The following is a 25,485-nucleotide window of genomic DNA, read 5'->3' on the forward strand; positions in this document are numbered from 1 at the left end:
AGATGGCAATAGAGGTTCGAATTTCTTAGAGAATTGGAAGGTGTGTAACATACAAACCATTTGTGTATGCTTGCTGGCCATGAATTTGTTGATTTTATGGTTGTCCGATCACATGCAGGATTTCTGCAGGCTTGGAAAGAAACAAAAGTGGCTTATGTGATCGATAATATAGTATGTTATTATATCTGATGCCAATGTAATAGGGGATGGATTGGAGTGCCACCGGACTTGTTCTTAAAATTGAAGCTTGTTTTGGGACCTATAGAAATGGTTGGGGTGACATTGTCTTATAAAATGAGTACCCCCATCTCTGCCAAGGTAATTGGCGAAGGGACATCTGAATTAAAATTCACGCCCAGAGACTTTCTTGTTTTTTAACTTTGTATTTATGCTCCTGAATTCGGAGATATTTTGTTAAATCTTGGATTTACTTTCTTGTTTTTTAACTTTGTATTTATGCTCCTGAATTCGGAGATATTTTGTTAAATCTTGGATTTACTCCTCAGTAGGCATGATTTTGTATAAGATTTATGTTTACCTTTTATTCTAGGTCAACTGGATAGATAAACCAGTAACCTAGGTTAAGAGCATTGGGATGTGGTTTTTAGGATCCTAAAATATTTGAAAGGAATTATATACCATGACCTACACAATGTATGTGATCTACTGTATTAAGAGGTACAATGATGTTTTTTTGAGTCTTATGGATCTATGACTATCAGATGCATCTCCACTTGTGGTGGGGGTGTATGTTTGGGATTCCAAGAGATAAACTTGTATCTCCAAATGATTGGAGAAAATTGCCTTGGAACCCATACTGAAGAGGGTAAGATGCTAAGGACTTGATGGTAGACGTATCACATGTTCAAGGTTTATGCCTACAGTCTCATATAGTGTCACCGTGAAGCTTTTTTATACCAAACGAAATGTTAGGGATTCATTTCGGCAAATTCAGTCATACCCACTTGAGGCACAGTTGCTTGAGACTTTTGCTTGATGATGGAGTCACAACATTACTCCCTATTAGTTCTACCCCGGACTTGGTAGAATATTAATAAAAGACCTTACATGGCACTAAGTCTAGAAGATAGCTAGAGGGATGGAATTGAGCCCAACAGTATAATGCCTCACGATGATGAGAACCTACTTAGGATAAGGAGATCCCAAGTCCAAGGTTCAAAAGGAAAAACAAGTTGCTCGTGTGATATCTAATGGATGTGGATACCACAAAATATTATGTTTGGAAAATTTATAAAATCTATGCCTCATCCTTGGCTGTGTGGTACAATTTACTACAATGAATCGAGAGGATGATCTTTGCTCTTAATGATTCCATTTGCCTAGATGAGGTAAAGCTTAGGGTGGCGTATCGCACTGCAGGACATCTTCTATGGATTCACCTATATGAGTGTGGAAATGGAGGCCATTTCCTACGAGAATTGGGCATTCCCTAGAACGCTCATGAAAATAGGATCGACACATGACTTTAATGCACAAGACTTTTAAAAAACCTCAGTTTTTTGAAAGAGAATGTGTGGTATGTGGGAGGCTAATTAATAAAGGACATAGTTCAAAGTGCGTCTGCTCACTGTCCTGGTAAGCGTTTCGCGTAACACTCCATGAAGGTTATACTCTTTAAAATAGTTCGTCTTCGAATACATTATCTGGACCATTAATTTTCAAGATTTTAAGTATTTATAGATATGCTTGATCGTTCACCATTTATGGAACTTTAAATGTCATAATTGGGAGCAATAATAGATTTTCATATCATCGCAAGGTTAAATATAGTTTTGAGGTACACTTTACTGTAATACTATAACGTTGATACCTTATACAAACCTCGCCCCTGTACAAAACCTCTCTCCCTCTATTGAGTTTTTACATGAGCTATTTTAAATGAATGGACGGTTTCCTTTCTAATTGGCATGGATGACATAATGAAGTGAATGATGGATTTTGTCTTATTTCCATCATAAAGAAATATGCTGATGCATGGTTTTATTGTCATCTGGTAAGATTTTAAGCCTAATATAATTTTATAGATAAATTTTTTATATGTTCTGTATCTAATCGAATTTTGTTTTATTGATTAGAAGACTATTCTTTTTAGCGAGAGAGAAGTTGTTTTCAATCGATGTTTTATTGAAGTATACCAATTGGATAATAAATTTTGTAGAAAGAGAGAGAAGTATGTTTCCTATCGTTGTTTAATGATATAATACCGATTAGAAATACATATAAGTATTTTGAGACTGTGATTTTGTATGGGTATCATGAGTGTGCAACTAAAGGACTAAGGAATTGTATTCCAATATAACTGTATCCTAGGAGTGTACTCGTTGGGACCCTTTTGTACCTTGAATTTTTGTCGAGACGGAGGCATTTAACAGTTTGAAGAAAGCGAACTCCTCTCGTGCCTCTAGATCCGTTGAATTTGATTCCAGTTCAATAGGGGTTTATATCCACCGTGCTGTATATCGTGATAAGATGCCAAACAACGAACAAGTTTTCTCTAAGGAAAAAGATTACATCAACCTATAAATTAAGCCAAAAGATTTTTGATATTAGTTTTTTGGGCTCATGCTTGGGATACCCTTTAGATCTCAAAATTTTGAAAATTTAATCACTACAATTTATAGTATAATTTATATATTAGAAAAACTAATGCCCCAAGATTGAATAGAAATTGTACAATTGAAGGGCTCTAAGTGTCACAAGACACAAAATTCAAATTTTTCTTTTAAAAATAGTCATGCAGTAATTCTCATATGGTTCCAAAACTAGTAAAATCCATCTCAATCAATCCCAAGTTCCACCCCATATTTTATTGGAGCAAATGTTTACACCTTTTAACTTTTTATTTTATGACAATGTTACAAGGTTTCATTAATAAGATAACCTTGAAATACAATCATATGGGCAAACAGTTCCACCCCATATTTTATTGGAGCAAATGTTTACACCTTTTAACTTTTTATTTTATGACAATGTTACAAGGTTTCATTAATAAGATAACCTTGAAATACAATCATATGGGCAAACAATCATATGGGCAACGAATTCTTCAAACTCGACCCTTAACTTTGCCAAAGAATCAGCCATGTTATTCGCCTCCCTATGGACATGTCAAAACTCTAATTCTAGACCAAAAGCTTTATCCATTATATGGAGCCACAAAAACCTTAAATACTATGGTGGTTTCCAAATCTTCTTACACCAATTAATAACATTAAGAGGGTCACCCTCAACAACACAATACTCGCCCACATATCTCGCTGTCACCAATCGAATACCATAAAATAAAGCATAAGTTCCACACAATTTGCTATCTCTACTCCATAGTGCCCATAATTACACCATAGAACATTACTGTTTACACCTTTTAACTGATGCTAGTTTGATTATCATTACTTGATATTGCATTGTTGGGGTTGTGCTAGAGCAATTACTGCGAATCACATCCCAGCTCGGGTGGACCACTGATTGTATATGTGTCGTGAAAGATACCTTGCTTGCATGCGAAATACTAATTGTCGAAAAAAAAAAAGGAGGAAAAAAGTATTTTGAAACCCAAAAAAAAAAAAAAAAAAAAAAAAAGCAACTAGATTCTATCAAATCCAAAGTTGAAAATTTAGCAATTTTATTTGAACAATAAGGCATCATTCCCCCAATTCATCCAGAAAATTGAATAAAGCACTTCACTTTGGTCATCAGTTGTAGAATGAGCAATTTCCAATCTTGTCCCCCCATCAAACCAAGAGTGATTTTAAAAGCACCCAATTTTTTTTAATTAAGATATTCGGTATTTAAATAAGAAAAATGTTTAAAGTGCAACCTTCGTGGTAGTTGCACTACTTGTGACCCAGCTAAGGTTTAGGCTTCCATTTTCACCTAACGCTTTAAAAAACCACTAACAATTTTAAAAATAGGTATGGGCTTGTCATCCATACTGAATTACTCAAAAAAAAAAAGAAAAAAGAAAGAAAGAGTGTGAAGTACCTCAAATGTCTAATAAAAAAGAGCATCTTGAAATTTGAAAACCTTCTAATCAACCATCTTGACCTTAAGATATATGAATATAAAAAAACAAAAAGTTTCAAGTAAAAAAAGAAAGTTCGTTATGTAACGAGTTATCTAGATAGTCCATTTTATTAAAAATTTCAAGTATCACACAATTGCTCTATCGGTATGATTTCTAAAATTTTAAATTTTCTAATTTGGGTGACATTGAAACTGCACCTCTAGACAAACTTTTAGAAGCATGCCTTGAGTAGAATAAGGAGGTAGCCTCATGTAGACCTCACCCTTTATATAACTGGTGGGAATGTGATGTTTCCTATCTTATCATTGCAATGTCTCTCAATTCGTATAAAGTTTATTTGTTTTTCTTGAAGGATGTACTATAAGTGCACAAGCCCGGGTTCTAGGATAAAGATGCAAGCACACGATAAAGAACAACAGTCCAAGACTACTTTTTTTTATTTTTTTAATGGACAAGCTTTCTATACTTCCCCTACAGCATAGAAATTCTATTTTCCCCTTATCCAACCGTCCATTCTGAATGGAGGGCTAAGATTGCTCCAATCACATCCTTATCCAACAGTCCATTCTAAATGGAGGGCTAAAAATGCCCCAATCACAATGTCACATCTCTACACTATTGTATTTTTAATTTTTTTTCTATAAACTATTTTGGCACCAAATTTTGGACGTCCATTCCTCTATTAAACTTGCATTAACGAAAAATATATATAAAAAAATATTTTCTATATAATAAATGACCAAAATACCCCTAAATTTTTCAAAAGGTATTTTGATCATTATATTTTATCAAAAAATTATTCTAATATTTTTTATTGGTGCGCCCCAATGAGAAGATGGCATATACCACATTTCATATTCATACAATTTGTATAAAAAAAACTAAAAAAAAAAAATACTTTCAAACGTCGGATCTAAGATCAAACAGTGAGTGACTTTCTCGATCAAAATTGGACGGCTGGATGATAAGGAAGGATAGAACTTCTATGCTGTAGGGGAAGCATAGAAACCTTTCCTTTGTTTAATATGTACCTAATGGTCTCCAGGCCAATTTGATTCTTGATTTATATTCCAGAGATCCGGACTTTGTCTCGGTATCAATTTCATGAGTAATTATTTGAAAGTACAATAAACTGAATTACTTGTTCATTTTGGTAATTCTATTGAGAATAATGCTTGTTGTATTGGTGTTTTTCCTTCTTAATACTTGCTTGGATAAGAAAGATGTTATTCCCAATCGTGAGTGTCAATGCAACCTTCACTTCTAGCAAATGAATATAAACCAATCCCTGAACTTGATTATTCTCTTTTTGTAACTTCTCTCTTTGATATGGTTGTGAAGTAGTGCCAATTGCCTTTCTCGACATTGAAGCAATTTGCAGCGGAAATGCAGTTAATGATCAGTTAGTGGAAATCACTCTCCTCTTTCCCCCACAACGGAATGCACGTATCAATTTGCAGCGGAAATGCACATGTTTTATTTATTTCAAAAACTTGGGAGAAATTTGATAATTGGTGAGCTATTGCCCTATATTACGAATATTGAAGAGATGTTATTGTCCTCCATTTCCAGAGCATGAAGTTGAGATGGTGGTCCAAAACAACCTACCTACCACATACACACAAGAGGGAGAGACGAGAGGGAGAATAATTGAACATTATCAACAAACAAAAAAATGGAACACACGCTCACAATACAAAGAGCAAAGTTTTTGAGTGAGAGAACAATAGGACAATACACAAAAAAGAAAGGTAAAATAAGATCAATATACACAAACACATTCAGCACAAAGTAAATTTTTTTCACTGAGAGAGGGAGATATCTGAATCTATAGCTTTAAATGATCTGAATTCAATTCAGTTAAACAATCGGGTTCAATCTGAACACACCCAAGCACGAATTAAAGACTGATTCTATCCATACATATCATGAACTTAGATAAGAAAGCTTCTATATAACAAAGACGAGAAAGGCTCAAGGCATCCAAAAAGGTCCATAAGAAAGCTTTTATATAACAAAGGTCAGAGGCTCAAGGCATCCAAAAAGGCCCACAAGAAAGCTTCTATATAACAAAGACCAGAAAGGCTCAACGCACCCAAAATGGTCCAAGACAAATATCTTGTCAGTCTACATGTAATACGAGAGAGAGAGAGAGAGAGAGAGAGAGAGAGAGAGAGATCATGATTGCAGCCACCCAAGAAACTAATCTTGGTAGATTTGAGTGAAAATAATTTGAAGTCTACAATACAAGGTCTTGAGGAAATCACTTCCTTCCACTTGTTCCGATTCGTGGCTTTCCTCTTACCTCTTATTCCTGCTCTCAAGCAAACATATATCCATTAAAAAAAAAAAGAATTAGTAACTGTTCTTCGATTATTGCAATCACCCAAATTCTATTTAATCAGGTTTTTGCATAGAGAGAGAAATGGGAAGTTGGAGGGGAACTACCCTGTTTTAATGAAAGAAAATAACCACAACAATTTATAGGATGTACCAATTTAAAGAAAACAAATTTGTTGTTCTTTTCCATTAGTAATCAACAGAAAAACAAATTATTTATCAGAATTCAGGAAAAAAAAATATCAATATTTTTCTTTGAATGTTTCAGTCACGAACATTTAATCTAATCAGGTTTTCACTTTTTACACAAAAAACTAAGATAACAAACCCAATCACAAATCCACCATTTCCACAGAGTCCATCCAAAAGATTTTCCATAGAATCCATTCAAAAGATTAAATATTTCTGAGATACTCTTATCACTCTTACCAAATAAACTGAACATGGATAGAGAAATGGAGAGATACAAACAAACAATGGAGAAACACTGAGAAATAATGAGATGACGTAAACAATAGAGAGAGATGGAAAACCCTAAAAAAAAAGGCATCCGATGACTGAGAAGGCGGAGAAAGAATTGTCCTAAAGCACAGCGGTAGAGAGAGAGAGAACCTGGCGAGTAAGGAGAGAAGAAGGCTTGAGGACCGTAGTCATGGCTTGCAGGTGGGCAAGGGCAACAAAAACTTCTCCTAGTCCTGCGTATGTGCGTAAGAGAACTCGAGGGGAGAGAGGGGAAGAGAGATGAGGTGGTGAGAGAGAGCAAATGGGGGGAGAGAGAGAGAGGTGGAGATAAGTGCTGGAGAGGGGTGGAGGCGAGTGAGAGTAGGCTATCAGGTGCCCTGGTTTTGCCGAGAGAGAGAGACAGGGACAGAGGGGTGGAGGCGAGAGAGAGAGATGAACAGCGAGGTGACATGATTGCTGGTGTGTGGGTTTCTCCCTGGTTCAGCCAGGGGAGAGAGAGAGAGAACGAATGGGGGTGGGGAGAGGGGAATGGGGCGAGAGAGAGATCGAGGATCACAGTTGGGTGTCAGGCTTGTCAGGAGCATTAAATGGCTTTTTTTAATCTTGAGATTGGGAATAAAATCTAACGGTGATCCATAGGGGTCCTATGCTATTGGGGTATGGCAGGGTTCTATAGGATCATTACTCTTATTGTTAATATTAGTAAGATTTTAACCAAAAGATTTGTTTGGAACTCCAAGCACTGGATTTTTAAACCAATTATTGGTTTGGAACTTGGAGTTCCAAACCTGGAACAAAGGCAAAATACAAAACAAGTCGGCATTTTAAGGTTCAGCCATTCTCATGTCCAAAACAAAACCTACAAAAACGATTTGTATGAAGTGAAGATGCCATGCTTCTTTCGATAGCTTTCACAAAAATGCATTCGCTTCCATGCATCACTTGAGATCTCGATAACTTTTACAAGAGCCATGGAGGATGCAATGACACAATTCTTATATTGCAGGAATGAACTGAATACAGGAAATAGGAAACTACATTGTCCTAGTGCAAATATTTGACACTACACAACAAAAATATGGGGAAAAACAAAGGACATTCTTCCCCACGGAACACAATTACCTGAACATATGCAATACCGCCAAGGAATCATTTTTCCTGAAAACTTGGGCTTCTTTGTTGCTCATTTAGGATGGTGTCTCTCTCATATGTGTTGCATATCGGAATAGACAGGAGCAAATAGAACAAGGGCCTCGGGAACTAAACAAGGGCTGCATTCATCTCGCAGGTAAATGATGCCAAAGGCCCCATAGCAGAAAGTCCAAGCAATTGCTATCATATGCGTAAAATCCGAGTTAATTTATACACCTGCGGTCACATTAACCCACATCAGCATCTCCACAAGCGAAACTAAAACTCTCATGAGAGAACTCCAATCCAGGGAGAAAACCAGTACCTGAGCACTTTGCTTTGGCACTGGTACCTCAAGACAATTCCGGAGGCCATCAACTCTGTGAATCATGTATTTAAAGAGAGCTTGTAAGCAAATAAGCTCTAAAGAACAATGTTCAGAATATTTGTAGTTGTATAAAATAGTTGTCATGATGCAACAGTCCAAGAGAGAGGTCCCCATGGAAAGGGAGTTTTGTAGGAAAGAAGGTACACCTTCTGGGAATGGATCTTTGAACCTTCTGATCTGCTTTGAGAATACCAAGTCCACCATAATTGACCTCATCAGTATCCAGTATCATCTGAAGCAGTGGAAACCACATAATGTGAGATTTGATTCTCATGCAATTCATAGAAGAAGATGGGCTGTGGAGATTGCCTTATGCACAAGACACCATAGATAAAAGGTTTTAGATCATATAGCCATGAGGGAGAGCACAACTCCATAAGAAGAAGAAAGAAGGCACCCAACGGGTGGGCCATGAAGCTCTCTCCCTTTTGCTGTTTCTCTCACTAAGAGAGAGAAAAAAGGAAAAGTGGGCATGCCCGAGTGAGCTTGAGAGGTGGTATCTTGAAAATGAAGCTGAGTGGGGTATAAATAGGCAATTTCAAGTGTCACATTTTAAGTGAGGTGATCAAAGCCCTTGATGCTCATCATCCATGGAACATAAGAGGGCTTTGACCTAGCCACTCATCATTGTTTAGCCATCAAGATCAAGGGATAAGATTTACACATCCTTATTACTCCTTCACAAAACCCTAGATCTAGCCATTTTACTAAATTTTCCTTAGTAGAGAATAATTTTCACAAATGCTACTTCTCCATTCCAAACGTGCCCATGGTGAATTTTAAAATTAAAGAAAAAGTGAAAGTACAGAGGGGTGCCCCTCATGTAATGTGTAAAATGTCTCCCATTCATCTAATAGGATGAAACAATTTCATAAGATTCATATGGGCTTAAGCCAATGAGGTAATGCGGTATAAAAAGCTATTTTAATAAATCATTTTCTCCCATGGATTAAGGTTTAAGCCAAAATTTCATGCCATTGCCCAAATCCTCGGCACATGTGAATGATACCACATCATCATCATCAGCAAAGCCTTTTCCCACCTAATTACTTGCCCTCTTTGAGCTTATGTGAATGAGACCACATGTGTAGCAATTTGACATGTGCTAAAAAAATGGTAACTCAAGAAATAACATAAATTCAATCCCAATCTCTATAAAACAATTTAAAAAATGCCAAAATAGGACCCCCCACTTGTGATGACGTCAGAAAGTAAGGGGGACGACGTGGGCGCCACGTGGCCACCTTATGGGCACTTGGGTGGCACGTGTAGGCTCCGACCAGTCTGTCCTTGATTGGAATTTCTCAAACAATTCAATAATACTCATTTTCTTGCTCTAGAAAAATTATGAAAAATTCTAAAACATTCTCCAAAAGTTCTAAAAAAATCATTTTCTACCATAACTACTACTCATTATGGTATCAAAATAAAATGGAGAACTGGTAAGAGATCTTAGACTTGAAATCTAGGTTATTGGAGTACTCCATTGGGCTAGTTTGGAATGATTGTCTAGTATCTCAGAATGATCTAACAAGGCTATGTTCCCTATGGCAAGGACACATAATGTGAGTGATCAAAGCCACTCCAATCAATAACCCATCATTCTCGAGTGTCAGTGGATTACATGTGCATCCCTAGGGACATAAAAATACTCATATACAGGGATCCTCTCAAGGCACATATGCACAAGCTTTGCCTAGTTGATCACACATTAGAAGAGTGGTTTCCCATGCGACTGTAGGTGCACATGCGATAGGGTGGTCTCATCTCCCATGATTCATGACCATCTTATACAGGGCCATCACTCTCAAGGTACTCGGGTTCTATTCTCTTCTTGGTTATATTAGTCCTGGCGAACACATCATCCATGAGGTATACAATCCAGGAATATTCTAGGCTCAGAGGTGACCCTCACACCTCTGTAAGCAATCTCTCTCTCTCTCTCTCACCGATGTTTCTCATTACCTCATGTACTTGCGGTATATGATTCTAGGCCCCAGTGTGCCAAGCACCTAGAATCATCTCCACTTGCTCCCACTGAGTGAGGGAATCTTGGATTTAAGGCCTTGAAAGGGCCATAATTCCAACACAAGAGACGTCGAAAGCTGGTTTTGTGCTTAAACGAAAGGATTATTGTACACATATCACGGTTAGTGGGAGTACGACAGTATTCATCTTCCTATCTGTGGCTGACATATTAATCTTCAGTAGTTCAATGACTCGAATTGGAAACAAAAGCTTTCTTGTCACAACATTTCGATATGAAAGATCTTGGAGAGGCTTCATATGTTATGGTAATCATAATCATGAGAAATAGAAGAGAGAAAACAATTTAGTTATCTTAAGATGAATATTGTAAGAAAATTCTGGAATGATTTGAAATGATAAATTACTGGCCCATATTAACCCCCATTGACAAGAAGATCAAGCTAAGCCTTGCCATGTGTCTCACAAGTATAGATGGAAAAGAGGCCATGCAGAGGATTTCGCATAGAAGTATAGTTGGGTCACTGATGTATGCCATGTTTGGGACAACACTGGGCTTATCATTTGCTTTGAGTATGATCGGCACATTCTAGAGTTGTCTCGGCATGAAGCACTAAAAAGTAATAAAAAGAGTTATGCGATATTTGAAGGGAAATGTTAATCTCTCACTCACTTATGGAGGAGGCTCAGACATGCAAATACACGGATATTCAGATGCAGACCATCAAGGCGATCCAGATGAGATGAAGCTCTAGTATTGGGTCAATCCAGGATGTTGTTGTTGATAAAATAAGTCACAAAGATAAAGCAAGGTCTCCAAGCTTAGTCCACAGGATGAATGGAAAAACATTTTTCCCGGTGCTGGACTACTAGGTGGATCACTCATCAAGATGAAGAATAAGTAGAAAGGTTCCCAGATGAGGACCGACTCAGAAGTCCAAGTCAGAAGAACGAAAGATTCGTCCTCCCTTGTTGAACATTCGGGTTTATCTTCACACTTACTGGTGGAGCTATTTCCTGATGCTTAAGGAAATAGGACGTTAGACTCTCGACTATGGAGTTAGAGTATGTGGCTTGTTGTCTTGTAGCAAAAGAGGCAGTCTGGTTGAAGAAGTTCTTGAATAAGCTAAGGTTTGATCCCGTCAAGTGCCTATGTGAGAATCTTTTGAGACAAGTAGGAAGCGATTTGTGGGGTCAAAGAGCCACAATTTCACAAGAAATCAAGACACATTAAGGTGGATTATTACCAAATTTGAAACGAGATCCGACCTGGAGAGGAGGAGGTTGCTTATCTCCCCACAAAGGCTATGTTAACATATCCTTCAACAAAAAGATTGGTGGCAAATGTATTTGCCGAGCATGTACATGCGGTAGGCTTGAGAGGGACTGAAAGGAAGTGGTTGCACGACCTTCAAAGGCTAAGTGGGAGATGTTGAGGTTTGTGGCTTTTAAACACCATGAAAGCATGTAAAAAAGAATTACAGTAGATTATAGAATTTAGTGAGAGCAGGTACATTGGTTGACTGATGTAGGGTTAGGTGGTCTATTGTCCTGGTCATGTCCCAAACGCTTACCAATTGCCATATGGCGCTGTCGAATAGGGTTTTAAGAGGTCTTGTTGAGGTTGGAGAGATGCCCGGGGAAGGTTTGCAGGCCAGGAGAGCTTCATGGTTTTCTGTGTGCAGATGTAAGCCTATGAGAGAGAAAGCTAAATCCTTAACAAACTTCCGCGTTACACATACACATGATAGCCCCATTATTGGGAAACAACCTTGAAAAGGAATACGTGTACATATGCTACCTTGCATTATAATGAAATGTGAACATGTCTTGCTCTTAAAAGGAGGAACCGGTGATCCACTTTCCAAGGCCGTGGTTCCACAATTTATTGGCCATCTTTGACGAGCGAATCATGAGCCACTACATGATACTGTGGATCATGGTCCTTGTTGGGTTGGTTTGAGGAGATAGTCGAGGATCATAGTTATTAGATCGGGTGGAGTGCCCTGTCAGTCACTTATTTTGACCCATTGGTACCAGTTAACTTTTAGATATCTTGTTTTTAGTATAATAAATACTTTTGTGAATTTTAGAAATTCTTTTATGATTTTTTAAATTATTTTCAGCAGTAAAAACCCTTGCTCTCAAAGGGTTATAGATAGCCTAGATCTATCCTATGCTCTCAAAACCCTAGATTTTGGTCAGGAAATTGGCATAATGCCCTAAGAATTCCAAAGGGTTATAGATAGCCTAAGGGATGGTCTCCATTCAGAAAATTCAGCAAGGCCAATAAGATCACATGCAACCATGGGTCAGGAAATTGGGTGCGGGGTGTACTAAGTCCTAATGGGGTGAGCATAGGAAAATTCAAGTCTTCATGGCTGTTTGGTTTTATTTTCGGTCATTCTTTGCTTGTTTATTTGAATGTTTAGGAACATTATTTGTACAACAATTTATACTCAAAGCTTGCTTTCCAATTTGGATTGTGTCTATTCTCTTTTATAGTAGAAGGAAATATCCGAGGTTGTATTTAGGGTTTTATTTCTTGTTTACAACTATATTCTGTGTCACTTGTAAGTGGAATTCATATGCATTAATAAAGGAAAACAGAATTTTTTGATTTTATTCTCTTGAATTCCACCTCGCCACTTCTTTCAGTTTGGACCCCTACCCCGGCGGTTTCTTGGCATCATCTTTCTATTTGGTCCTCAGCCAAGCTACCTAGAGACAAAGCCTCGAAAGCCCGGTTATCCCCTCCTTTAAAAATCTAGTACTTCAATTGGCTAGTTCTCTCCAGGGAAGCACCAACAATTAATCAATTTTAGAGGAAAGGCATACAACTTCCAAATAGGTGTGTGATATGCAAGGAAACAAAGGAAAACATTGACCATCTCATAGTTAATGGAAGCCGGAGCGGAAATGGCTTCGCGATCAGGAACGGGATCTTTGGATCAACATGGGCCAAAAGTTGTGATAGTCCAGAATTGAGATCCATACAACATTTCTAGAATTCTAGAACAGAGCTAAATCCCATATATAAACGATCTCACTCCCAACGCTCATGGGATCTGGATATGGAGGGGAAAATTATATATATTTTTATTTTTAGTCAATTTTAAATGATGTAATATTTATTTTTAGGATATTAATTTTTTTGGATTCTAGGATTTTCTTATATTTCTTTATTTACAATTTATGAGTTTATTCATGGTATTGTTCACAGTTACTGTTCACGTGTTACTATTCACACTTTATTGTTCACAGAGGTATTTATGGAATTTTAATATTGTATCTCATATTTTGGGAGGCATATATTATTGCAATGAGTTTTATTTTATGAAAGAATAAAGTTCTTATCTTGGCTTGATTTACAATCATGTTCTTTCTCTATTATTGCTGATTTTACTTGTTTAGGGTTAAAAAAAAAGGGTGGATTTAGGTATCAGAGCCTGCGATCTACGCCGAAAGTACTGTAGTAGTGTAGGGAACATAGTTAAGGGACCTTGTGGGTAGGGTGACGATCCTACTCCGGAACCTCGATCTCATGGTTCCTGCAAGGGATCTTGGAGGGACCTTGTTTTTTTGATTTTGGGATTTCGCTCCCAAAAATAAGGGACCATATTCCATCTATCAGTGGAATCTAGTTCCATTTCGAAATAGATCCCCACTCTCGTCAACCATGGTCCAACGTTTTGGTACATTATAATCTTGGGTTCCATGTTTGTGGGTATACTTTTATTAACGGATGATACCAGGTTAGAGATTGCCATTGTCCGAAGTTTCCATTAATTAGAAATCATAAGTTCCATGTTGTTAAAACCCAATCCCTTTTTCACATAGCATGAAGTTCTATTATTTTAGATTCTTAATTTGAACAAGGCATAGTCTAGAGTGACCCATTGTTTATTAAGTTCTATTGTGTAAGCCATCCCTCTTAGTTGTGAGAATATTTACTTTATTTAAAATCTTATATTTATGATGTCCTATTGTTTTAGAGTCTTAAATCTGATTACAGTTGTGAGATGAGAATATATGTTTTCATTCCAAGCTTTAAAAAGCTTCTTTTACATCAGTCAGAGAGAGAGAGAGAGAGAGAGAGAGAGAGAGAGAGAGAGAGAGAGAGAGAGAGAGAGAGAGAGAGAGAGAGAGAGAGAGAGAGTAGTTCATCTTTATCCTCTTGCCCCTTTGAAGACCCAACCTTTGAGAAATAATGAAAGCAAATGAGACTACATTCAAAGAAGATGATTCTTGCATAGTAGGATTCTCCGATTCTGGGTTGCTGGAGAGTCAGATGGAATGGTGCATGCAAACTTGTGTCATGGCTTGAAGATGTAGTGATCATAAGAAAACCGACTTTATAGAACTATATAATTAATCCGTTGTTATTCGTGCAAAAATAAATAAATCCATTGTTAAGGGCAGGGGCCACTTGATAAGGGATCCCTGGTAAATCGCAATTGCAGACCTGGGGGCCAATCATTTGAGGACCTTGATTTCTATACTTTAAGAATCTTGATAGTAGAACAGGAGGAACCCTGTTATATGACATGCTTAAACTTTGATTCCTCGACCAAGGGAACTCGTACTAGCTCTACTTATAACCTCATTGTTTTTTTTATAGTGGAACTTATATTCCTGCTAGTCAAAACATCGAGCCCATTAGCATCGGATCTCGCTGCCATAAACCTAAGGATCTCGCTCCTTGTCTTGTTTATTGTACGGATGATGATCCTAACCCCAAGGAGCTTCCTATATAGGGGGCGGTTCGGCGAATCCCGAATCGATCCCAACAACTATGGTGTGAAAGTACTGTAGCAGTGTAGGAAGTTATTGTAGCACCATAAAATCAGTATCAGAGCTAAATTCATCTTTGCACAATTCAAAACTTGAGGATGGGTTTTCTCCAATAAAGGGGAAAATGATGGAGGATAAAATTATTCTTATTTTTTTTTATTTAATTTCGAATGATGTATATTATAGTGTTAATTTTAGGGTTTACTTCTACAGTTTTTTACTTGTTTAAAGATTTTAGGGTTTTTATTTACCTCATGAGTACTATTCACAATTACTGTTCACGAGTACTGTACACAGGGGTAAAACTGTCATTACGCATTTTAAGTTAGGTTGGGATATATGGGTCAATGTGTTGTTTGTTTGGAAGCTTTTTGTACTTGGAACATTAAATTGTAATATATAAGAGGTGTGTAGGGGCCCTGAAGGGGTCATGATCCAAATTGTGGCCTTGATTTTAGAAAGTAATGAAATAGATGTTGAGAAAACCTCTAAAGACCAGAAAATTGCATTTGAAGTTTCCCACATGATTTGCTATGAGAGTTCAAGGATAACCGTATTTGATAAATTTGCATTGATTATTCAATATACATATCAAGATGCATTTCTTGAGGAATCTTTTTACCTCAAATAATATTTGAGCCAACAAAGAAAAATAAGGTTGAAGAAGGTGGTTTTTAGGCTGAATTCATCTTAGCACACTTCAAAACTCGAGGACGAATTTTCTCCAACCCGGGTAGAATGATGGAGGAGAAAATTATACTTATTTTTAATTTCTATTCACTTTTAATTTTGATTTTAGTTTTAGGATTTATTTAGGATTTTAATTTTTTTTGGGATTCTATTGTTTTCTTATATTTTCTTTATTTACTATTCATGAGTACTATTTATGTGTTACTGTTCGCACATTATTGTTTACATGTGTACTGTTTACAGGGGTATTTTTGGAATTTTAGTATTGTTTAGGGATAGTTTAGAGTCTTAAATGTCATATTTTGGGAGGCATATGTCATTGAAATGAGTTTTATTTCATGAAAGAAAAGAGTTCTTCTCTTGGTTTAATTTATTATTGCCGATTTAACTTGTTTAAGATTCAAGAAAGGGGTGGATTTAACTTCCCACCTTTCCTTCCTGCATTAGGATCCCATTTCGCAAGGCCGCCTTTCCACTTCTCACGAGTCTTGACCCCAAAAATCTAGGGACCACGATCCATATAAATTAAGATCCTTGTTCTATAAATATAAAGGATTGTAGTCCAAATGCACATGGAAACTAGATCCCATTGCGCAACGAACGAGCTTCCCTCTTTCCATTATTTTAAATTCTTCAATGGTTTTAATTCTTGATATGGGTTATACATTTTACAACTATAGTAGCAATCTAAGTAATTTAATTCTTGATGTTTGGGGTCAGTACACGATAAGAATGGAAAACCACAAATATAGGGATCAAGATCCCTAAATCAGGGGATCGAGATCCCAACATTTTAGGGATCAAGATCCACAAACACAGGGAACGAGCACCATGAATAGGGGGATCCAGGTCCGTACGAATAAGGAATCGATATTCCATGAAAAAGGAGCTTGCTCCCTAAAAAAAACAAAAGGGCTTTGGTCGAGATCCCTGCTTTAGAGCTTGGGATCTAGATTTTGGAGCTGGAATCACGCCCGTAAGGGGTGGTCCCGGTAAGGACCATCTATTTTACTTTGTCCTTTCTTGGGCCATATAGTGGCATCCCTCACTTTTCAATGCTACAGGTGGATGTGGATGACTTGCCAAACAGTCTGGCAACTATTCGTGGAGTATTTTAGTCCCTCCTATCCTTGCTAGGGGATTTTCTTATGGCGGGCTACCATATTTGCCATAATATGGGCCCTCCAGGTGGAATGAAATGCTAGGATTTCTGCTATTCGAGAGTCAAGAGATAGTCTCTTTTGAGCATAGAACTGTCAAGAGTTCAAGTGTTGGGTTAGAGGTTTTAGAAAACTGGAATGCCATTCTTTGCTGCATGCCGATTAGAATATCGAGATCTACCATTCGATCCCCCTCGAGCAGGTACCATCAAACTAAATTCCAAAGGATCCTCACTGAGCAAAATGTTGATGGATCATCACTCAGTAAACTTGGCCCAGCTGGGTCAGGGCCTTTCCAAGATAATTCATCTTGAACCCTGACCTCTCATACTTGGGCCCAATCAAAACAACGGAATCTACCATGGTAGAGGCTACAGGCCCGTTAGAAGATAGCGAACAGGTCGCCCCTAGCTGGGGTTCTCTCCCAGTGCAAGGGGATTCACATAATGTTTGCCCCTACCCTACCTGGGGTCATTTTCTCCTAGTGGAAGGGGATTCACATAAGTTCATTTCCTGGGTTACCAAGATTTTCCGTGCCCCTAGAGACTAGAATACATCTTGAACCAAATTGTTGAAGTTACGAGTTCTTACATATCAATTTTAAGTTCATGTTGGGGGAGGGAAATGCCTCAGTAGATGCCTTGGCAAAGAAAGGATGGGCAGGAGCCCCATAGTTTGCATTAAACTCAACATAGCAAGGATTTCGATTACGAGCATTTTTGTTTTCTACAATCTGTCCTTACTTCAATATAGTCGATTACTTTCAGAAGAAGAAAAATGTGTCCTCACAAGAAGCAATAGAACGACTGATTCTGTGCACTATGACGTACAACTATACAGAATACTGCTTCCCTCTCCAAGGCTGATTAGAATATCAACTGGATCACTGACTAGCATATTATTGTTAGTTGTTTAAAATTAATGAAAGGAAACAATCAAGATGTAATAAATGAGTTCATATACCTGGTACTCCCCAGCTTCCTCAACACCAATGCCATATCTTTCATAACTATTCTCAGGATGAAAGTTAAAGATGAAGAGAATAGGTCCACGTATGTAAGAAATGACCTATTTAATGGAGAAATAAACAAGAATATCAGAACACACAAAATTCTTTATGAATAATTTAAATAGTCATTGATCTAGTTGAAACTAGATGAACAAATACAACACAACTTTTAAGGAAAGAAGAGCAAAACAAATAATACAATCCATGGACTTCCAAATAGCAGTATGAAAAGTGGATTGTTTATATAACCATAGAATATTATGGATGTCAAGAACTTGAAGGACCTAAGGAGTGGCAATGGGTCGGGTCCGGCTGGACCCGGACCCGGACCCAGACCCGCTCGACCCATCGGTTCCAAAAGTTGGACCCATGCCTGTATCCGTCAGGTCCCAAGTCTGGTCGGGTCCATTGCCACCCTCACTATGAGCTTCCTTTTTTTTTTTTTCCCTTTTTTTACCAGGATTCATGTAACCTACTCCAATTAATTAGGAAAAAGCTAAAATGATGATGATGATGATGATACCCATATTATTGGCAACAAGATCACAGTCACTCGCCATTAGATTTCAAGCCGTCTGATTTGTCGTTTACTAGCTAAAGATGACTATAAGTTCTTATCGTATACCATCCTTAATACACCCAAATGACCAGGGCTTGAAGTATTTTATCTCCAACAATATACCGTTACAAGTCGGGTACGGGTCAAGTCCAACCGAACCCGGACTCCAATAGTGTTCAGGTCCAAGTTTTGGACCCGGACCCGATCCGCTGGGTCCAAATGTTGAACCCATACCCAGACCTGTCTTGGGTATACCCTGTGGGTCCGGAGTCAGGTTCGGGTCCATAGCCACCGCTAGACCTCATGCCACCCAAAAATTGAGGCCGTTGACATGTTTGTGGATTGTGTACAGGTTATGCTTATGCATAAACAGAGTTACAATTGTCTTTTGCTTCTGTCACCCTTACATGGCACTTTTCTTAATAGTAACTTAATAATTACAAGAAATGTATACAAGGGATTAATAATTTTTTGAACGCAACATCATAGCGAGCTCTTATGATCAATGACAATCATGGATCTACAAGTTGAATCCCGAATTTTATCAACTGAATCATACTTCGCGAAGATGCCAGTAGCAAAAGGTACCACACCTCGTACAAATGTCTGGGGACTGGTTGGTGCTAATACCAATATTAGAAGAAGTTATTTTGACATATTTCGTGAAATATTTTACTGTGATACATCATGGAATCCAAGTAAAAGAAAAACAATAACACCATCGCAAATTCACAATGAAATAATGACAACGAATATTCACAACTGCTTTTATAGATGCACAAAAGAGTACTGCACGATGCATCAATTCACATGTCTCATATGAAGCTGTGGACAATAAAAACTGATATTCATTTGAAGTTGCTTAGTACCTGTTATAAAGGTTTGTACTAAAACTTACCTTTCATGGGCACTCTTATTGATGCAGGGATTTTGAGGAAGAAAACAGAAAATTAAAAAATTCCAAGCAAGGTACAAGTACAAGTTGAACATAACCTGGGCCTCCTTCACAAAAGCCCTTAGTTGGCCTCCAAGCTAAAGCTCCCTTGTTTTGTTGGAGTTATGGCCTTTCAAGGCCCTGTAAGACTGACATGTTACAGCTCTTGATCACATTGGGAGTGAAAGAGCGCTTGGCACACTGGGATGTGTCCCTTTATAGGTTGCTTCTCAGTAATGACGTTGTCATGTGTACATGTCGTGCGGAAGTTTGTTGAGGCTTTAGCCCTTGCTGTCATAGGCCTACAACTGTACACAAGGGACCACACAGTTCCCTTGGTAAGGAATATCCCTAGGCATCTCTCTGACCTCAACAAGGGATGACCCACTAGAAACCCTTTTCGGTAGTGCCACATGCCCAGGGGTTAAGGTTTTAAACATGACCAGGTCCATAGACCGCCAAACCCTTGGTCAATCAACACAGACTCCAACTGAAGTGCATATTCCATTATAAAGTATTAGATTTACAATCTCTCTAAGCCTTTAAAGGCCGCAAAACTCAACACTTAATACATGGATTCTCCCCATGAAATTCGTTTCTTGATGATTCCCGACGTGGTTCCAATTGATTGGGTGCTCTATCCCAAAAACTGTAGAAATCTTGATTCCAATTGGGTTTAAGCGCAATCCCCTAAAAGTAGAAATCTCAATTCTTGTATAGATGACACTTCCTACTGTAGGAATCTTCCGGCCACTTGTGATTCCACAGCAATTCCAATTCCTAAGATGCTTCCAAATCTCTAGCACTTCCAACAACTACCATTTACATATTCTGACTCCTAAATAAAATAGAAACCTCCACTTCCACACCTAATTACAAGAAACTTCTGAAGATGACCAAATGGTTACTGTATCAAAATGAAAAGCAATTGGAATGCAATTACAAGTGCATAAAACAGAATGCAGGAACCAACTATAGTAGACCAGTGGATACAGCAAAGATCGTTATCCATTGGTCACCTAAAGACCATCTGTTTGGGGATCCACCAAAGAAACAGACCCCATGGAGAAGCAAATGAATAGTTTCATAAGCTTTTCAGATATGGGACTCATTAGGTTTTCAAAGTTTAAACTTTTCTAAATGCATGTATCTAGAAGCGTGCATCAAGAAATGTAACTATGCAAGTATCCAATTTCCATAGAACACGAAATCAGTGCATTACTTAGGTCAACAAAACAACTTTAAAAGTTAATGTGTTAATTAGCAATATTTGAAGATTTAGTAAGCTTACCATATTAGAATCATTTACATGGTGAACATTTGCTGGACCCCTCATGAGAATTCTTTCAGTTTCATCCAACGTCATCACATCCTTACAAAATGAGAAGTAAAACACATTAAAGCAAAAGCATGATAATCATCAAAACATTGTTACAACATATTTACCACATCACATTCAGATCTTTTCCAAATGAAAGAAATGATACAACTTGAGATTGATTATCAACAAATATTGTGTATCTATTATGTCTTCACAAACTTCACATATTTAATCCAATGTTCTTAAATTCACTACGGACCTGTTTGTTTTGGCTAGGGTTTTTTTTTTCTAGGGGTTGGGGGTTGAAAGTTGAACTATGTGATCAAGCACGGTATATATAAATTTTTTTTTTTCTTATTTTTATTATTCTTACACCGGCAAGACCACTTGCAATGTACAATTACAAATAAAAAAATCATGAAACAAATAAAGAATAGAAGAGAAACACGGCTCTCTTTTGCAGCTACTATTGAATATAATTCTTTAAATCGAAACCTTAACTCATTGCTTTATGGGATTAGAAGAGCATAACACAAATAAAAGTTTAAAGAAGTAAAATTGCCGGAGATTACCTTAACTAAGCTTAGTACACCTCACGCCGAATTTCCTCCTTCCGATGGTGTCCGGGATCTATGATTGGTCTCTTGATTCTCCTACTTATGGCAAAACCCTCTCAATGGCAATGGATCTCGATCAAGAACCAACTACCTAAAGCCTCAAGGCCTTAGTCTTGCTGAAGCCCCCTTGGCTTGATATTTAGAGGGATGAGAGATCGAAATCAAAGAGAGAGGGAGAGATCTATTAGCTAAGGGATGCTCCCCTTAGTTACCCACAAAAATCGAACAACCACAAGCTAACCCCAGCTTGGACGTGCCACCTAGAACTCGCAAAAGAGAGAGATGACTTGGGCGTGCGCCCTTAGAAACTTGAAGAGGGAGGTCTGGGTTGGGGTGTGCCCCCCTTTGTAACTTAGAGAGAGATATGAAGCTCTTAGGTTGGGGCATGCCCCTTAGAGAGAGTGAGAAAACTCTTAGAAAGAGAAGAGAGAATAGGTGTAACGATTTATGAGGTGGGAGAGCTTCTTTTTATAGATTTTCTATGCCTTAGGGTTTGCCATAATTTGTCGGATCAAATCATGACCGTCAATCTAGGGAGACTTGTGGGGTGAGAGATGTGAGCTATCCATTCCTTTGATCCAACATCAAGATTCAAAGGAAGGTGCTAGAACCTTATCCTGCCTTTCCTAAATCTATTCCCATCAAATCTTTAAATAAGGAAAATGTATATCTTACTTTCTATTTTAATATATTCATTCCTTATTTCTTGAATCAATCAAGCTTGATTTACAAGATTTACTAAATATTTCAAATATTTGAATTTATCATGCAAGTTGGCTATATACAAAAAAAAAAAAGCCACCCAACATGGGACAACCATCACCTTACTTGGTGATCAAGTTAATCCCTATGGGTGGGTTGTGCCACCCTTTGGTGGCCACACGTGGGCCCCACTCAATTTCCACACGTGCCAAATAGGGCCCCCATATTTATGGAGGGTCCCACATAATTTTAGAAATATTTTATTTTTGAATTTATAAATCTCATAATTTATTTAAAACATTGAAAAATGACTTTCTCTTAATTTATAAATTCATATGACAAAAATAAAATATTAGAAGATTCATAAAAATTCAAATAAACATTTTAAAAATCATATAACATAAAATTAATGAATTTTGATGGGAATCCGATCCATTAGATTTAGGAATTTATCAATGTACATCAACACTCCACCTTCAACTGCAGACCACGATCCACCTAGCTTTCTCAAACTGACCCAGCAGTTCCCATGACCCATAGTCCATTGCAAGGGCTCATGATTGGATCACCAAAGTCAAACAATAGACTAGGGGACGAAATCCTTGTCTATGGATGTTAGGTTCTCCATTAGAGACAAAAAACATGGTCCGCCAGATCATGAGGCAACCATGACTCAATGGTGCATAGGGGTAATCTCTCGCACATGTACACACTTCACCCTCAATGGTGAATCTCAATACAGCTATCTATGTACATACCGTGTGATGATATAACAATGAGGTTTTAGCCATGTCTCTAAAGGCTATTCATCACATACAAGGGCCACAAAGTCCCTTGGCTCTCATCCGGGCATACTCCGACCTCATCAAAGGCTAAACCACTAAACCCTTCTCGATTAGATCCTTATTCCCAGGTATCTTGGGTTTTTCCAAACTCGGCTGGCCTAGTACGTCGAGTTCAGTCCGAGTATCGACAAATAGCATTTGCCTAGTATGGTCCACACAAGGACCACACTCTCACTGAGTTTGTATTTCATTATATAAAATGCTTATACAAGCTCTCATAAGGCCATTAATGGCCACATAAACCCAACAAGGGGAAGCATATATATACACACACACACACACACACACACACACGCACACACACACACACACAATCACACAAACATATGTCTATGTGTATATATGCGTGTGTGTGGTAAAACATTATAGAATCTAATTGGCTCGTAGCTACAATATGAGCAAAGGGCCAAACATACAGCATGAGCCATTTGTTTGGAATGGAAATTTCACACATTTGATTTGAAAAATAAATAATTTAAAAAAGATCAAATTTGAAGTCTTAAATGCCTAGATCTATTAGCTATTAAAAAGATAAGAGGACACACATTTTTTTGCCTTTTTTGTGTAGAAATTTCTTTACTTTATTTTTATCTCCAGGATGAGATCTACATGTGTGCAACATTTAGGGTCAACAATATAAATTTAATAGTGGCTTATGCTACAGTATAGGCCACACTATGATATAGGCAACTTGGCTTTATATAAAATCATCATCGGAGCCTTATCACAATTATTTGGGGTTGGCTACATGAATCCATTTCTGCAATAGAAATCGTGTAAGCATAATAGTAAACAAAGATTTAAATAAAGTAGTAGATGTTAAGAAAGTAGGTGATGGGCTCCTATTAATTAAGCTTGTGTTAGGGGAGGAGATAATTAATGTAATTAATGTTTATATGCAACAGGTAGGACTAGAGAATACAAGTAAAAGATAATTTTAAAGACATAGATGGACTAATCCAAGGAATACCAAATGGAGAGAGGACTTTTTAGGAGGGGACTTAAATAGTCATATAGAAAAGGATAGTAGAGGATATGAAAAGATACATAGAGGATATAGATTTGGGGAAAGAAATGAAATGGGTGATGCTATTCTAGTTTTTGCTATGACCTGAACCCAGCTTATAGGTTCACACTATAAGGGAATCGGTCTTAGACTACTACTTACTGACTTGGCTCAGCCTTAAGTCTTTTTCTAGTTAAGAAGACAGATAGACCATAATGTAAAGAGTGTAACCCAGGAGAGAGTTTGACCACAAAATATAGGCCCATGGTTATTGTTTTAAATGCAGCCACATCACAACATATGGGGCGACATAATGCGCTTTGCGCCCCAAGACACATCGCCTAGGTGTCCAAGAACTAGGTGGTGGAATTTAGAAAGGGAGAAAATAAACTTATCTAGAATTTTGAGGATGAAGTTAATATTATGTGTTGTGATTGTAGAAGTTTTACAAGAATTTAGAGGGAAAAGACATTCAGATGAGGTAACTTGGTGGTGGAGTGATGAGGCTCAAAACATTATTAAAAAAAAACAATCATGTTATAAAGCTTGGCTGTACAATAGAAATGATTAAAACTTCAAAGAATACAAAAATACTAAGAAAAACTCTAAGAAAATAGTAAGCAAGGCTAAGCATAACCATATGGTGACATATACAACAAATTAGGGACAAGAGAATGTGGAAAAGACGTCTTCAAACTAGCAAAAATAAGAGAGGAAATGTAGGATCTCGATCATGTCAAATAAAAAAAGATTGAGGATCAGAGAGTTTTGGGGAAGGATGACTACCAAGACACTTTTGCTTGCAAAAAGGTTTCACCCAAACTCCTAGTATAAACTATCAAGGCACTTTCGCGCTTGTGGCCAAGTTGAACACTGTGAGGATCATTCTTTCACTAGCTGCGAATAAATCGTGGCCAATCCTTTTGCTAGATTTTAAGAATGCATTCTTAAATAGACATCCACGAAGAAATCTATATGGCCATGCCTCTTGGTTTTCATATTAAGGGGGAGACAAGAAATGTTTACAAGTTAAGGCAATATATGGACTTAAACAATCTCTTAGAGCATGGTTTAAAAAATTCAGTGAGGCGCTGCTGAAGCTTGGGTTAAAAAGGAGTCAAGCTGATCATACACACTTTGTGAAGAAGTATTCTATTGGAATTATGCCCTTAATGTGTGTGTTGATGATATTGTTGTGATAGGGGATAATGTTAAGGGCATTGAGGATCTTAAATCTTATTTAAGCAAAGTATTTGATATCAAAGATTTAAGACCCCTCAAGTATTTTTTGGAAATTGAAATGGTGAGATCAAAGAAAGGGATAGTCAACTCTTAGAAAAAATGTATTGGACTTGTTACAACAAACGGGGATGTTGGGATCTAGATTTGTAAATACTTTTATAGAAGTCAATCATAAACTTCACGGAGAAATGGGTGAGCTACTCAAAGATCCTAATCAATATAAGCGAATAGTGGGCAACTTATATATTTCATAG

At 37.5% G+C, this 25,485-nt stretch overlaps 1 protein-coding gene across 14 annotated transcripts in view; it reads right to left on the minus strand.

Moving 5' to 3' along the window:
- Window positions 1–6,035: 6,035 nt before the first annotated feature.
- Window positions 6,036–25,485, minus strand: part of EMB2729 (Alpha amylase family protein) — a 108,916-nt gene continuing 89,466 nt past the window's right edge. For 7 of the 14 annotated variants that reach the window (XM_006856856.4, XM_088848732.1, XM_088848734.1 and 4 more), the window contains 6 exons: window positions 20,790–20,870; window positions 17,960–18,064; window positions 8,513–8,598; window positions 8,304–8,358; window positions 7,970–8,215; window positions 6,036–6,359 (listed from right to left, as the gene is read on the minus strand). In XM_006856856.4, coding sequence (XP_006856918.2) covers window positions 8,183–8,215; window positions 8,304–8,358; window positions 8,513–8,598; window positions 17,960–18,064; window positions 20,790–20,870 — 360 coding nt within the window. In that variant the 3' untranslated portion in view covers window positions 6,036–6,359; window positions 7,970–8,182. Of the gene's footprint in view, window positions 6,360–7,969; window positions 8,216–8,303; window positions 8,359–8,512; window positions 8,599–17,959; window positions 18,065–20,789; window positions 20,871–25,485 lie in introns of those variants that run through there. The other 7 variants (XM_020675045.2, XM_088848733.1, XM_088848738.1 and 4 more) reach the window with 3 other exon arrangements.

This window comes from Amborella trichopoda, chromosome 10 (assembly GCF_054954075.1).
Source record: "Amborella trichopoda isolate Santa Cruz 75 chromosome 10, AtrichopodaSantaCruz75HAP2 v2.0, whole genome shotgun sequence".
NCBI classification, from domain to species: domain Eukaryota; kingdom Viridiplantae; phylum Streptophyta; class Magnoliopsida; order Amborellales; family Amborellaceae; genus Amborella; species Amborella trichopoda.